Source organism: Pan troglodytes, chromosome 11, assembly GCF_028858775.2.
Source record: "Pan troglodytes isolate AG18354 chromosome 11, NHGRI_mPanTro3-v2.0_pri, whole genome shotgun sequence".
Lineage (NCBI taxonomy): Eukaryota > Metazoa > Chordata > Mammalia > Primates > Hominidae > Pan > Pan troglodytes.
Genome location: NC_072409.2, coordinates 65,122,889 through 65,138,675, shown reverse-complemented (window position 1 = coordinate 65,138,675; position 15,787 = coordinate 65,122,889). Strand labels below are relative to the sequence as shown.

The window sequence follows — 15,787 nt, the reverse complement described above, 5'->3', positions numbered from 1 at the left end:
TCACTGATGGCAAAGTCAGAAAAGACAGTGTCATTTAAAGACCTTTCTGATTTTTCTAATCCCTCTTTAGAGATCGTTATTTTTAGCATAAATAGAATTCTGCTGTCAGAATAAAACCATTGATATATTTAAGCTTAAGACAGTAATCTATTAGTGATCTGTAGATTCGGAGGAAGAGTAGGAGATTTAGCATTTCGTTTCCTCAAGTTTTTTTAAGCAGAAATTGGGGGCATCAATAATTTATAACTTATTTGTTGGCTCAGTTCATGGTCCAACCACTCATTACTTCCCCCTCAATCAGGATAGCTTTCAATCTCCTTTACATGCAAATTCTATTGCCAACTGACATATCAGAGAATGGCATAACTGATTTTTACTTCATGCAGACCTGAATATTCTAAGACCAATTTGCTCCTAGAGTTCTTCAGAAAAAATATGTTGACAAAATGTAAGATACTATGCTAACTTTTAAAAATAATAAAAATATAATAAAACACAATTCAATAAACTATGAAATGGAAAAAAATTAAAAAATCAGATTAATGCAAGTAACAGTAATAGCTGGGCAAAGATTGAATGAATAGATTAATAAAGTGATTAACATTTTCTCAAATTTTAGGAAGCTCAAATAAGATAGCATTTTTTTTTCTTTTGAGTTAGAGTCTTGATCTGTCGCCCAGTTGGAGTGCAGTGGTGCCATCTTGGCTCACTGCAACCTCTGCTTCCCTGGCTTAAGGGATTCTCCTTCCTCAGTCGTGCAACTAGCTGGGACTACAGGCACGAGCCACCACACTTGGCTAATTTTTGTATCTTTTAGTAGAGATGAAGTTTCACCATGTTGGCCAGTCTGGTCTCAAACTCCTGGCCTCAGATGATCTGCCCGCCTCGGCCTCCCAAAGTGAGCCACCGCGCCTGGCTTCAAGTAAGATAGCATTTTCTAATAAAAGGTAAGAAAGCAGGAAGTAAAGCTGAAAGAACCTACATAGCATTTGTGTTTAAACAGAGTATATCCAAAGCAGGGAAAAAATTACAAGCAGGAAAAACAAGTTAACTATCTAAGAGAGTGCTTTCTTTATTTAACAACAGAAAGCTGTTTTGGATCACAAGCATTTTGCTGTATTGCAACAGTGTGTGTCTAATTTTTGGGAAATTAGAGTTTCCTTTCTTGAAATCAGTTGACGAAATTGAGAAAGAATCTATTGTTAAAAGATTACATTTAAAAGTGAACTTTTACAGTAAAAGATCTCCTTCACAGAACAGTCAGAAAGATTAATTTACTTAAATGTCCTGCAGTTGATGAGTTTTAAGTTTTAAGGGAGTTATATAGTAAGACCAAGGAAGCCAACATGGTCCCTTTCAGTCTTTTAGTTTGTGCTTTTGGGGAAGTCGCTTAACCTATTTAACTCAGTTTTTTGGGATTTGATCCTCCATCTGCAAGAGGATTTGGCATCAGCGATGTTTTCTAAGGTCTGTGTGAAGCTTGACAACTTGAGTCTGGAGAGGCTACATGAGAATTTTCTTTCCTTTTTTTTTTTGAGACAGAGTCCCACTCTGTCACCCAGGCTGAAGTGCAGTGGTGCAATCTTGGCTCACTGCAACCTCTGCCTCCCAGGTTCAAGCAATTCTCATGCCTCAGCCTCCCAAGAAGCTGGGATTACAGGCACGTGTCACCACACCTGGATAATTTTTGTATTTTTAGTGGAGACAGGGTTTCTCCATGTTGGCCAGGCTGGCCTCGAACTCCTGACCTCATGTGATCCACCCGCCTTGGCCTCCCAAAGTGCTGCGATTACAGGTGTGAGCCACTGCGCCTGGCTGACATGAGAATTTTCTTTGTTGTGACGCATGGGGGAGAAGCCTTGCAGAGTTACAGAAGGTGAGAGTATAGTTTACAGGCTTACAAACACTTGAAGAGTCTTAGATAGGACAAATCAAAACAGCAAAATCCAGAGGCCATGGAAAATCTTCCTTTAGTCTTCTTAAAAATTGCACCTCCACACGCCACCAAAGGACAACCAATGGGTCACAGATGATGAAATCTCATTATGAAAATTGCTCAGGGCCATCACTAGGATTGATTTTCACCATTTGAATTTTGTTGACATATGGATTGATTGTTAATTTAAACAGATGCAATCTCTCCCCCACCTCACCACGCTTTTGGATGTTTAGTCAATGCATTTCTGACCTTTAGGAAGAACTAATTTAGAGGTAATCTTTGAAGGTCATTTTTATATTTTCAAACACCCTAAATTTTAAACAGTACGTGGTAATTTAAATAATGCATTTAATTGACTAAAGCTTTAAAATAGTGGTTTTTGATGGTTCCTTATTGTGTCAAATTGTTCCAGAACAAATCTTGCTGAAAACCAAATAGCAGTTCCCCAGTAGGCCTCATAAACATGCCTCAAATTTAAATAGCAAATTCATTCTCCTCAGTATTAAGATTATGTTTTTAAGAGAAAGCTTACCTTAAAAAATAAATAAAATAAAACAAAAATTGTTTTCCAGTTGGGACAATTTCCAACAGGTTTCCCCACATTTGCAAACATCACAGAAATAAATCCTGTATTGGTTAGCAGAGAGCACCTGTTAAATTGGTTGCATACCATGCTAATCACACCAAAGTATGCTAATCCCCGTCAACCTTGTGATCAATTGGCGTTTCTGGGTTCCATAGCCCATGTGGTATTTTAACTCTTACCAGCTCTTCCATAAATGGGTGCTTGAAAATGTGGCTAATACATTCACCCCAACCAGTGGAAAAGTAATTCACAGCTCTAAAAGCCAGTGTCAAAGCTTGCAATGCCTTAAACGTATGGCTTCTCTGCAGTATAATGTCTTGAAATACTATTTAATGTGGAAACTGTCATTAGGGACTGATTCTGAGGTCACTTCATAAGTAGAAACATTCCCTGCTCCTCCAAGTCACAGGCAGAACCTCCTGAAATCTCCTTTCCTTTTGCTTACTGTAGAATATTTTATAATTACTATGGCTTTTGAAATTGAATGTCTAAAATGGAGTTGGCTTTCCAGTAGCTTCTCAATAACATTTTGTTGTTGGTGGTGGTGGTGGTAGATTTTAGAATCTTCTTATGAGGTTCTGAATTCTAAGGCAAAATGTAATACCAAACTAGTATCTCCAGGAGAAATACACTGAGGAAGATAAATTTTGCATAGTTTCAACTCAAAATAAAAACGGTGCTTTAGATGAATGTAGTCTAATGAATTGCTAGCACATTGGGAAAACTGTATTGACAGAGGCACAAGCATGTAGTGACTGATATGCACACATGTACTGTAAGTAGATATGTATGTCTATGAGTACTTGAATTGAGCATATATGTGTGTGTTGTTTGTGATGTAAATCATATATTTGTTTGGAAACTGGCTGGTTACAAAGTGCTTTGTATACATTCTACCATTTATTGCAGTTGTGGGGAAGCACTGTACATGTTACTAGGTGATTGTAGACCATCTTTGCAGGGTTATTAGAGGATATCTAGAAAGATATGGATTCAAATAACCCTAGGGATTAACTGTAGAGTCCGTGGCTCCAGGTATCCTCTACAATAATTCATGGTCATAGACTGGTTAATACTATAGATGTAACCATGGTAGAGGTCCTAGGAATATGACAAATTGGCCCCAAACTGGGAGAATTCCTTTTTGAGATAGAAAGCAAGATTTTGGAAATAAGCAGGCTTTGGGAGATATTCTGTGGCACAGAACAAGGTGGTGCTAAAATTTCAGAAGAGTCAAGTAAGTCCCTCTCCAATGACCCAGGTGACTTAGGTAGCTTGGTCCCTCAGTAGTCAAGAATATCTTCTGCCGGGCATGGTGGCTCACGCCTGTAATATCAGCACTTTTGGGAGGCTGAGGCGGGTGTGTTACCTGAGGTCAGGAGTTCAAGACCAGCCTAGTCAACATGGTGAAACCCTGTCTGTACTGAAAACACAAAAGTTAGCCAGGCCTGTAATCCCAGCTACTTGAGATGCTGAGACAGGAGAATCACTTGAACCTGGTAGGTGGAGGTTGCAGTGAGCCAAGATCGCACCACTGCACTCCAGCCTGGGTGACAGGCAGACTCCGTCTAAAAAAAAAAAAAAGAACCTATCTTCATTTTATGAACATATTTGCTTTTTCTTCAAGAGGAGCTTGGAAGTGATCAGGTTGTAGTGAACTAGGGAGGACAGGTGCGTTTGCCCTAAAGCGGCATCTGTACAGCAGCTCACTCTTTAATTGGATTGTACATGAACTTGGAGTGATTTGGGATTGGCTACTACCCTTTCCTTGAGCTGCTCCTGGTTGTCCTTGACATTCATTTTAATCTGATTTCTTGTTTTTATTGTTTTGTTTTGTTTCGTTTTGTTTTCAGGAGGATGGACGGAGAGAAGAGGCTAGTGCACGGTTCTGATTTGACAGTGGTTGTTAACTGCATGTTTGGCTGGGTCATTTCACTCAGTGAAAGCCCCGAGTATCGTCCTGCTCTCCAGGAGGGAAGTGTGCTGGCTACTGCCATGGACAAGTTATTCAGCATCATTCAGAATTGCTTAGTTGCTTCCAAGTCCCCTCCTCTCTTCTACCCTACTCTTATTGTGACGTGGCTATAACAAGGGGGGAATATTAATGCACATGACCAAAGCTCTCTGGAAGATGAGAGAACCATAGTCTTTAAAAGTCATTTGATCCAATTGTCTTATTTTTCAGATGGTGAGACAGAATCTCAGACAGCTGGACTAATTTTGAATATATTCACATGGCTAGTATGCAGAGTTAGGACCCCCAATCTCAATGTACTTTCCCTAAATTGCCTGCAAAGGGTGTGTGGTTGGGGTGGGGGTGAGAGAGGGGTTAGATGACAATGAAAGTTCACAAGATGTCTCCTCTCAAGGCAAGGAAGAAAGAGCTAAACACTGAATTTTCCTTTTCCCATATTGTTCAAGTAATTTTTCTTGCTAGTTTGGTCTACTTCTATCTGTTTTAATGATGTATCGGACAGTTACCTCTAAATGGAATGCCTACCTGTATTTGATACAGGTTCTATCACAGGACACAGGAAATATATAGCAAGAGTTAAGTTCTATTCTCTGCACCATTTCTGCATGGGTAGTTAGATGTGCATAATAGATTTAAACACTATAAAATATTTATCCTTAAAAGCATATGCCATTAAAGGTGCTGCTTTAAGACCAAAGCATCTGCTTGGGGTTCTTAATAAGCCACAATTGAAACACCACCACTTTTAATAGAATTCTGCAAAATAAAACACTACTAGTAAAATCTTCTGTATTTTTATGTAGCCTTAATAGAATGAAGTAGTACATTACAGGGACTAGATCGCTTTTAGGCCAATACCTCTTTGTAATCTCCTTTAACTATTAATACTCAGTTTCTGTAATAGGTGAATGTTTAAAAAAGAGATTTATATTTATTTATGATGCTTAACATTCCAGGTTCTATAAATAGAACACGAAAGCAATATGAAAATAAGTCTATGTTAAAGACTATATAAGAAGGGATCAATTAATTCACATTTCATTGTCTTTATCTGGAGAGAAAGTTACTGAATAGAAGAGCAAACCAAGGTGATGTTTGTAAAAGGCAATGTACACCCTTAGCATTGTAGCTAATTTGATGGATTTTTTTAAATATAAAAAAGCATGTTGTTTGGCTGTTTGAATTGTCTTGTTGTCTGAGATGTTGTAGATACATTGCCAATCACTTCCAGCTTAAATGAGCTTTCATTAAGAGTATTAGTCCTGCAGAATTCCCCAACTCATCTGAGCTCGTTAGTGGTGGAGCGAAGACAAGATGTTCTACTTTCCTTTTCTGCATGTTTGCGGAGCATCTTTTAGCTAGCTTCCTCTCCCTGCCACCGACCACTGCAAAATGTTATCCCTAAAGATATAACACATCCATCACGCCAGCTTGAAGTAAAATTCCAGCTAAACCCAGTTAATACTGCTGTCTAAATATTAATTTTCGGCTTACTTGTTGCCATTCTTTCATTTCATGGCTTCTTTTTCCTATGGTTTTAGAAAAACCCAAGGATGTAACTCCTGAAATGTTTCATGGTTTTCTGTTTGCTTACCCACATTTTATTTCTATTCTCAAAACTAGGGGAATAAAACATTCCTGATAAGAGATGTGGCTCAGGTTGATCAATACTTGCCGTCTCCCTCACCTCCAGAAGAGTGTGGTAGCATCCCGCCCAGAACGTATACTTAGGATGTGGTGAATTGCCATGACTATTTATTTTCTTGGTATCTCCTAGATGGTGAGGGCAGAAACCTCGTTCTGCTCTTCTCAAGTGTATGGCACATTTCAAAAATAGGTATTTGAAGAAAAATGCCTGGCAGTCTAGGACAGTGACTTAACCTTAACCTTAGAATTTAAGCTTTATCACTTAACTAACTCTCTGTCCTAGGAATATCACTCACTGTCTCAGACTCTCAATTTCTTTATCTGTACAATGAAATGGTTTCTTCACTGCTCACCTGAAGGAACTGGTGTGAGGCTCAAAATGACTAAAATGCATGAAATGATTTTCTACATTTTTCTCCATATATCAAACATTATCATTAGAGCCCTTAACCTAGGAATTTTGTAGTTTCGTTGGTGAACTTTCAGCAAGACAAGTTTGTTTTTTTGGGAGAGTATTCCTGACTCTGCTAATATTCAAAAACTGACTTTTTGGGATCTGCATGCAGTTGCTCATATAGTTGTGTTATGGTTCTTACATGTGTGTTTTTATCAAAAATTTCAAACTCATGAGATCTTAGTCTATATGGACTGGTCTAAAAACTGGTTTTTAAAAGCGATCTGCTTTTAAGATGACCCAATATCAGAAGCATAATGACCTAGTTGCATACATTTCATCATTCTCTTAGAATCCAGAGGAAGCAGATCAGGACTTCTGGTAGCCAAGGGTGATGTTAAATTTTTTATCATTCTCAGTAAACTATCGCAAGAACAAAAAACCAAACACCGCATATTCTCACTCATAGGTGGGAATTGAACAATGAGATCACATGGACACAGGAAGGGGAATATCACACTCTGGGGACTGTGGTGGGGTGGGGGGAGGGGGGAGGGATAGCATTGGGAGATATACCTAATGCTAGATGACGAGTTAGTGGGTGCAGTGCACCAGCATGGCACATGTATACATATGTAACTAACCTGCACAATGTGCGCATGTACCCTAAAACTTAAAGTATAATTTAAAAAAAAAATTTTTTTTTTTTTGGTGTGACATAATCTCAAATTCACCCAGTCAGGATGTGGCAAAATCTGACTTTCTGTTTTATATGCATAGGGTTTTTTTCTATGGCAGCTTGCCACCAACCAGATTGGTTTAGATGCCCATTAATCAAATCAAGTCAAAATGACAGCGTGCATACTCTGAAAGCTCCAGTTTGTAGTGCCTAGAAGGAGGTCAGGTAGGCAGCAAACACCAAACCTGTGTTGTGGTGAGAATGGCAATCAACTTGTGAGGAGCTGCCATTGGTGGGAGGAAATACAGTATAACGGTTAAAAGAATGGGTTTTGATGTTACTCAGATATGGGCTTATACGTGTTCTTTGCTTTTTACAAGTTATATAACTTCTAAGCCTCGATTTTTCCATCAGTAAAATATACAAATACATAACAGGCATAATGGGATTGTTATGAGAATTTAAATAGGACTTGCTCATCACAGTGTAGGTGCTCGATAAAAGGTAATTATATTATCTGCAATAACCAGTGATACTAATAGTCAATTAAAATAACATTAATAATAATGGTGCTTACATATGATAGGTATTGTACTAAGAACTCATAAATATTAACTCACTTAATCCACACACACAGATAAAGACTATTATTGGCTTGGGTTAACAACTAAGACTCAGAGAAGTTAAGTAAATTGTTTAAGGGAAAAGGCACAATTGGGTTTGAATGCAGGCACTTTGACTCCAGAAGCAGAGTTCTTAGCCACCACACTATACCACAGATGCCTTCCTGCCCAGTGATACTGTCAAGGATTTAATATTTTAGTGAAATGAGTGTCAATGTTTTGGACGGTGCAGGAAAGACAGTATATTATACTATTGTGGCTCTTCATTGGTACCTAGATTCAACAGTCATAGAATGGGTTTGTGTCCACTAGGTGGCATTGCTGTTTTAACGAAATGTGAACCAAACCACTATTTAGGCTTAGGGGTCTGCTAAATTTGAGAGCACTGGCAGGACAGTCCATTTGCATCCCTAAATGTCTGATGAAAAAATCCTCCAAAATTTGAAACATATTTAAAGATATCTAAAGACTAGAGGTATCTTGAAATAATTGAGTAAAATATACGCGAGTTTATTTTGCATGTCAATGTCTGTGCAGAGTGTCTGGATAAATTTTGAGATTCTCTAGTCCAGTTCTGTCAGTTCACAGAATAGACTCAAGGTCAGAGAGGAAAAATGACTTGTTCAGGGTAACGCAGACCTGATGGTTTGGCTGTAGTTCTCTTTCCATAATATTTAATGTGGTTGCTAAATCATAAACAAGTTATGATTTATTAATTCTTAGAAGACTCCCCTTTTGAATATAGGCCAGAAGATTGCTCCACTGTTGTGAGTTTTTGTTTTATAAGGATTCAAACATATCTCTCAAATTAATAGTAGACTCAGGAACTTAGATATTAAGTAGTATAAATGCAAAGGAAGGTGCCTTTTCCCTCTTGAAAAGTTTGAATGACTATTTTAAATGACCGTCCCTATTAGTTGACAATGCAGTCTATGAATTGAGACCCATGGCAGGTAGCAGGTTAACAGAGGAGTGGAGGGACTCTGGAATCAGACTGTCTGAGGTGAACCCTGGCTCTGTCATTTAGTAATTATAGGACTCTGGGAAGTTATGAGACATCTCTAAGCTTCGGTTTCAGCATCTGTATAACAGAAATACTATTTTAATTTATCTTTTAAGATGTTCGTGAAAAGTAAACGTGTGAAGGGCCCATGATATAGTAAAAACAAAGTTAAGGATGACAGTAATAATTAACTATTTTTGTTATTTTAGTTGATGTTTCTTTTTTTGTGTGTCTCTCAGCTGTGAAAGTCATTACAGGTGCTTTGTCAACAATGTTACTCACTGTCACATGCTGCATTGCTAAAAGGGAGAAATAACGCTTCAGGTTTATAACTGTGTAACATCGCTTCTTCCTCAACCAGATGGTACAAGTAGCCAAGAATATGGCCATGTATTTCATTATGTGTTCACAGCAGCTTAATTTAAAACACTTGTAGGCTTTAGGCTCCTATTTGCAGGTTAGACAGAGAAGGTGACTGAGCATGTAGCATAAAACAGTAATAGCTAAGAGTTATTGAGCACTTCCTGAGTGCCAAACCTTGCTATGGTTTACACGTATTAACTCATTTAAGCTTTACAATGTCCCTGTGAGCTACAAACTAATGCTTTCCCCCTTGTAAAGATGAAGGAACTGGGATTGAGAAACTTGCTCCAGCTTAAATAGTAAGCCAAAGAGCCGGGATTTAAACTCAGGTAGCACAGTTCTTGATTGCTCTGCTCTGCCACCTCTTTGGGCAGAGCCCTTGAAGAAATGTAAAGAGCCCTTGAAGGTTCCTGAGCTCTAGCCTGCTTTCTCCAGTACACTAAATATTGCAGTGAAGCCTGGGATCACATCGCCACTGTTTGCTTAGCTCTTCTAGGCTACTGTTAACATGCAACCCTGTTACCCAGGAGAGTAATGTGTTAAACCTACTTCAATATTTTTATGGCAGTTAGTAGATGAGATTAACTGGTTAAACATCTAATAGACCCCTGAGTTTGATGGAGTAAAACAAAGTTGCAGTGGGTCAGAAGAGAGCTTGCCTAAGGCAGGGCACTCTTGAAGATCGCTCCTTAGGAATCGAAGGAAAGAGGATCAGCTTTCTGATGCAATCATGCCTATGACTAGCTTATTTGTTGCTCTCATGTTCTATAAGATTCCAGACTACACTCTTTTCATTGCTGTAATTCAGAATCCCATATGGAATTCTTGAATTCAGATTTCCAAGAGCCTTGGCGGTCTTCTGGTCTATCGCCCTGACTTCACCAAGAAGGAAGCTGAGATACTGTTTGCTTAAAGTTTGTCCCCATTTATCTTAGAGGAAGAGTTGGGCCCCTGTTCGTTTGGTTATTCCACACTGTTTCTATATCCTTCAGCAATTTCACTTTGAATAGCATCAACTTTGAATACATGCCGAAATTTCCCTGTTTATACCAATAACATTTTTCCTTCAGTGAGAACCCAAATTCAACAGATAGCATCTGTTCTTTACAGATAGCATCTTTCTATTTATAATTTCTTCTTTCTTCCTTTGCTTGAAATAAACTTTTATGGGGTGGGGAAAAATGACATTTATTAGAATATATTTAAAAATCAATTTGTTTTCTCAGTAGAAGCTGTGAATCCAAGTAATTCAATTTAAGTCTTAAGAAAATTACCATACTAAATAGGACCAAGGTAAATTCAAAGCAAAATCTCAAAAAAAGCCACTGGGAGGAGACTTCCACTTACCGATTTCAGTCATGGTTATCCCTGGTGCTAACTGCCCATTGTTGAAAGAGCTATAGGTAAACAAGTTGGGTACGGATGTGAGGTCATAGATAGGTTCTTGCTTTATCTGTTTGATTCCAGTCATGTCAAGTCCTGACTGATCAGGGGACGGCTGACCGGAATCCACGTTGTAATAACCCTCAGACTTGGGCAGGTCAATGACGTGCCCGTTGGCATAAGTGCCGCTGGTCTCGTTGTTCAGGTTGCTCAGGCCGTTGCTAATGCTGCTGCTGTACACCCTGGCAAGGGCTTCTGCCTCCCCACTCTGCTGCTGCCGCTGTTCCTGCAGCCGCTGCTGGTGCTTCTGCACCTCAGCATACAGGCTGTCCCTTTGCTTCTTGGACATCCTCCCAAACTTCACAGCTGGGTTGGAGAGAAAAGCAGAAAACAGCACTTGTGGTTATCATTCGCGTTAACCACCTCAGGTACAACGGGCCATGGGATGGTTGTCCCTTCAACTTCAAATGCACAAATGTCTAGCACCATAACTTAAGAACCCATTCATTTGCACTCCACATCTGGGGAAAGGTTATATTCAGAGGGTACCTGTCCTGGTTTATGCCCACAGTGAGAAATAAATCTAAGCCAGGAAGAAATATAAAAACTTATGTATGTATTTCTCATTGCCACGAAGTTAGAAAGCATGTTTTCCTCTTTTTTTCTTACCTGTGGAAAAAAATGCAAAAAACCAAAATACCAAATTAGCAATAGTACCCGCTATTAAAATGTTAACCAACACTCATAACTAACTTTTCTCTTAATCTTTAGGATTACTAGATTGCCAGATTGGACCCTAGTATTTCACTTTCAAATCTATTTTCTGTTTTCTTTCTCAAATTTCTTTTTACTTTTTATAATAATTTTCTTTAAGAGACAGAGTCTTGCTCTGTCACCCAGGCTGGAGTGCAGTGGCATGATCATAGCTCACTGAAACCTTGGGATCCTGGGCTCAAGCAATCCTCCCACCTTGGCCTCCTGAGTAGCTAGGACTGCAGGTGCATGCCGCCAGGTCCAGCTTTTTTTTTTTTTTTTTAATTTTTGTAGAGCCGGGGCCTTGCTATATTGCCCAGGCTGGTCTTGAACTCCTGGCCTCAAGTGAGCCTCCTGTCTTGGCCTCTCAAAGTGCTGGGATTACAGATGTGAGCCACTGCACCCGGCCAGGCCGATTTTCTAAATAGTGTGTTGGGTAAGACCAAAGGCATGGGGCTGGGTGATAAACATAATTTTAAGTGATGGCATCATTTGCCTTCAGTTGGCTTTTGGGATCAAATGATAAGATTCTTTGGAAAATAGCAATTTGGGGCATCCAATGCCTAGCAAGTGACCAAAACAGTAACTATCTTTTCTCATTCTACCACTCCCAAGTTTTATTTTTCCTATCTCTTCTGGCAATATTCTCAGCAGTCTGAGGAAAAAGAAGGAAGAAGTGCCGCAAGTAGTCACAGGGTAATATCAAGGTGCTTTCATTTCAGTGTGTTGTTTCTTAAGATATTTAACCTCCTGAACTGTTGTGAATATTGACATTTCTCCTCACAGGTTGTCAACTGCCTTTTTAGGATGTGAACATCCTGAGTCACAGGCCTACCTTGTTTGAATTATCAAGCATTGTTCAGCTCATGTTAATAGTGGGGGCTACCACAAACTTGGAGGCTCCTCCCTGAGTTTCTGTTTGCTGTTCTTTTGTGACGGTATTCCCACCACCTCTTGGTGTTAGGAGCTCAGAGAATAGAGAAAGAAGGAAATGGAGTTTAGAAAAAGGCTCAGTTCCTGGATTCAATCATGAGGGTTGATGCTCTTCTGAGAATATCTAAATGGTGAAGTGCTTAAGAACTCTCTAGCACAAAGGGAACACAGAAGAGATTCCCACAGTCTGAAAGAGCTGCCATTCACCCTCCTCCTCCAATATTCTTCCAAAATTCATTTTCTTTTCCCATTGGGTACAGAGCTACCATATTTATCTGAGCATAGGCTGATCAGAATGGAGACCGTAATTCCTAAGCCCCCTCACTGGCAGGTACGTGCAGGTGATTAAGTTCTGATTAAGGGGAAGTAAATGCAAGTGTCGCATTCACTTGGGGGTATTGGGGCATGTTTTCCTCCTTCTTGCCTGCTGGATTGTGGATGTGAGGGCTGGGTTTGAAGAAGCCAAACTCTTTCTGTATCTTCTTAATCCTTCTTAAAAACCTACATTCTAGGGCTGGGTGCGGTGGCTCGCACCTGTAATCCCAGCACTTTGGGAGGCCAAGGCGGGCAGATCACGAGGTCAGGAGATCGAGATCATCCTGGCTAACGTGGTGAAACCCTGTCTCTACTAAAAATACACATACACACACACACACACACTTACACACACAGAATTAGCCGGGTATGGTGGCATGTGCTTGTGGGCGTGGTGGTGTGTGCTTTGTAGTCCCAGCTACTCGGGAGGCTGAGGCAGGAGAATCCCTTGAACCCAGGAGGCAGAAATTGCAGTGAGCCGAGACCGAGCCACTGTACTCCAGCCTGGGTGACAGAGGGAGACTCTGTCTCAAAAAACAAAACAAAACACAACAAACCAACCAAGCAACCAACCCCTACATTCTGGCTCTCTGATGCTGCCTAAGTAGGAAAACAAAGTGATAATTATCTAGTAATTTTTTCTGTGTGAAGACAAACAATCTGACTCATTCAGACTAAACTCCCCTTTCCATCTTAATGGTTGGTTTTACATGGTCTTGAATTATTTAGATGGTTGTTTTTAACTTTGTTTGTAGAGACACTACCTTTATTAGATTCTGATTCTCATAGACAAATTTATTTGCTTACTAATTGCAGTGACATTTCCAGTTTGTCTACATACCGAATTCTACAGTAACTTGTAGGGCAAGGTTCCTCTGTATCTTTATATTACATCTTTCTAACCAATTTATTACATATTATTCTCTAGGGGAAAAACACCTTTTGTATAGGGAAAAAATAAACAACTATAAATATTGATTCAGAAAGAACTTCCCCCTCTCCCCCAGGAAAGTAGAGCTCTTTATTTGCTGCCCTTCTGTCCTTTGCATTTGGGTAGGTTCAGAATAGCTCTTTGTTGTAGAGTTATGGAAGTGAATACAAGGTTTGTATCCATTGCTATAGATCAAGATTTTTGTTTTAGCTAGGGTAGATCTACTTTCCGACTTATTTTAGTAGAATAGTTTTGCATTTTATTGGTTCAAAATTTATAGGAATTAAAGATTGAGAATAAGAACCTCTTCTAACACAAAAACATAAATTTGTGTTTTTTTTAAAAAAAACCCTTTTCCATTTAATCCTTGCTTTAGATTTCTGTATACTCTGTATTTAGGTGAAATATACTTTGTAGATGACTGATTGCATTAATGACCCTGATTCCTCTTGTCTATTTCTTTCCATGCCCTTCCCCATGTCAGTTTGCAGTGCTCTTTCATTCTTTGCAGGCATCCTGCCCAGGGTCATGTGACTTACTGTGGACCAATGGAATATTGACAAATGTGACACAGCAGAGACTTGAAAAAGGCTTGTGTGATTGTGCACCTCACCATGACAAGGACATGACTGAGCTATCTGGCTAGAGGATAAGCTTGCTGGGGGATATGTGAAGCAGAGCCAGACCTCCTTGGTCATCCCAGGCAAGGCCATCTACAATCAGCAGAGCTATAGAACTGACCTGCAGCTGATGGACACAGAAATCTGCTGTTAACCACAGACATCATAATCACAAGCTAACAATGTCAAAAGAGTATGCTGCCAAGACCTCTGCCATGGGTAACATCTAAAAACTCAACAAAGAAAAGCTCTGCATTTTTTACAAAATTGACTTATCAGGTCACTGAGCAACTGAAATATTTTCAAAGAAACAACTTAAAACTACTACATTTTAGAGTTATTTCAGGTGTAATCCTAAATCAAAGACTTCACTGACAATGACTGTAATAGTATTCTATAATTAATTTTCCATTTATTTCAGAAACATTGATGAGCCAGTGTTTCAGTTTTGTGCCTCTTCTTGCAATAACAGTGGTGACAAATTTGGGAAAAAATTTACAGTACATGGCAAAAATAAACCTACTGACTTTCTTGACATAATTCATTTTCACTGTTTGTAAATACATTTGTTGTATGCATAGAACTATTTTAACAAAGGCCATGTTAATATTTCAGATATTAGCATTCTTCTTATCACTACATATTAATCAGACTGGCATATATTTTAACTGTCTGCCCCTCTCAAACTTGAATTATTCTGTTAATGACATTCACTTGTGTATAAAGACAGCCTCTTGTTAAACTGCTACCTCTTAAAGAAACCAGTACAATTCTGTATACATTGCAAGTGCTTATAAATATTCAATGATGTGGTATTTGCTCATGATATGCTCTTAACCCTCATTTTGATCCCATAATACTAAAGAACAATTTTATGTGAAAGTATCGGAAATCATTTTATATTTATTTGAATTGTGGTATTCTAAATGGAATAGAAGTTTTGGATATAACTAAAAGGTAAAGTCATAGCTCCTTCAAAGATTTCTATTAACACAGCACATGGACATGTGTTTTTGGTTTCAAGAGAGCCCAACTGACTATCCATCTATGACTTTCTATAAATTTCCAAAATCATTTTATCTACTACCTTCGGTTGTAAAGTTCTCTATATTTACATTTTGCTACTTACCAATGAAACTGGTCTCAATTTAACTCTTTTCAGCTTCAGAGATGTGCCTCTTCTGCCACCCTTTTTTTAGTGCTATAGGCTTTGTATTAGAAGTCTGATTCAATCTACCCAAGCCTATTCATTATTTTAAAATCTCTCTCTTCTCCTTCCTCTTTTTCTCCGACAGAACTCCTTGTGATGTTGAAATGTTCTCTTTGCTTTCCAATATGGTAGCTGCAAGCTGCATGTGCCTAATGAACACTTGAAATATAGCTAGTGTGACTGAAGAACTGAATTTTAAATTTTATTTAATTTAAATTCATTTAAATTTAAATAATTTAAATAGTGACATGTGGATTGGGCAATGTAGTTCTGGATAGAAGCTTAATCTGTGAAACCTGTCCTTTTAGGGCAACTTCTGTCTTTTTGTAGAGACATGCCACTTGGGAGGACATACACTAGTGAGTATCAATTTATAGTAGCACAATTGGAAACAGTTATCCTGAAGATTCCTTTGTAAAGGGTGTAGGTAAAA

General features: G+C 38.8%; 1 protein-coding gene across 1 annotated transcript in view; it reads right to left on the bottom strand.

Annotated features, from left to right (window-relative positions):
* The window catches only part of RORB (RAR related orphan receptor B), a 188,749-nt gene that overhangs the window by 32,756 nt on the left and 140,206 nt on the right, over positions 1-15,787 (bottom strand). Inside the window, exon 4 of the mRNA XM_001144112.7 lies at positions 10,557-10,958. Coding sequence (XP_001144112.3) covers positions 10,557-10,958 — 402 coding nt within the window. The remainder of the gene's footprint in view (positions 1-10,556; positions 10,959-15,787) is intronic.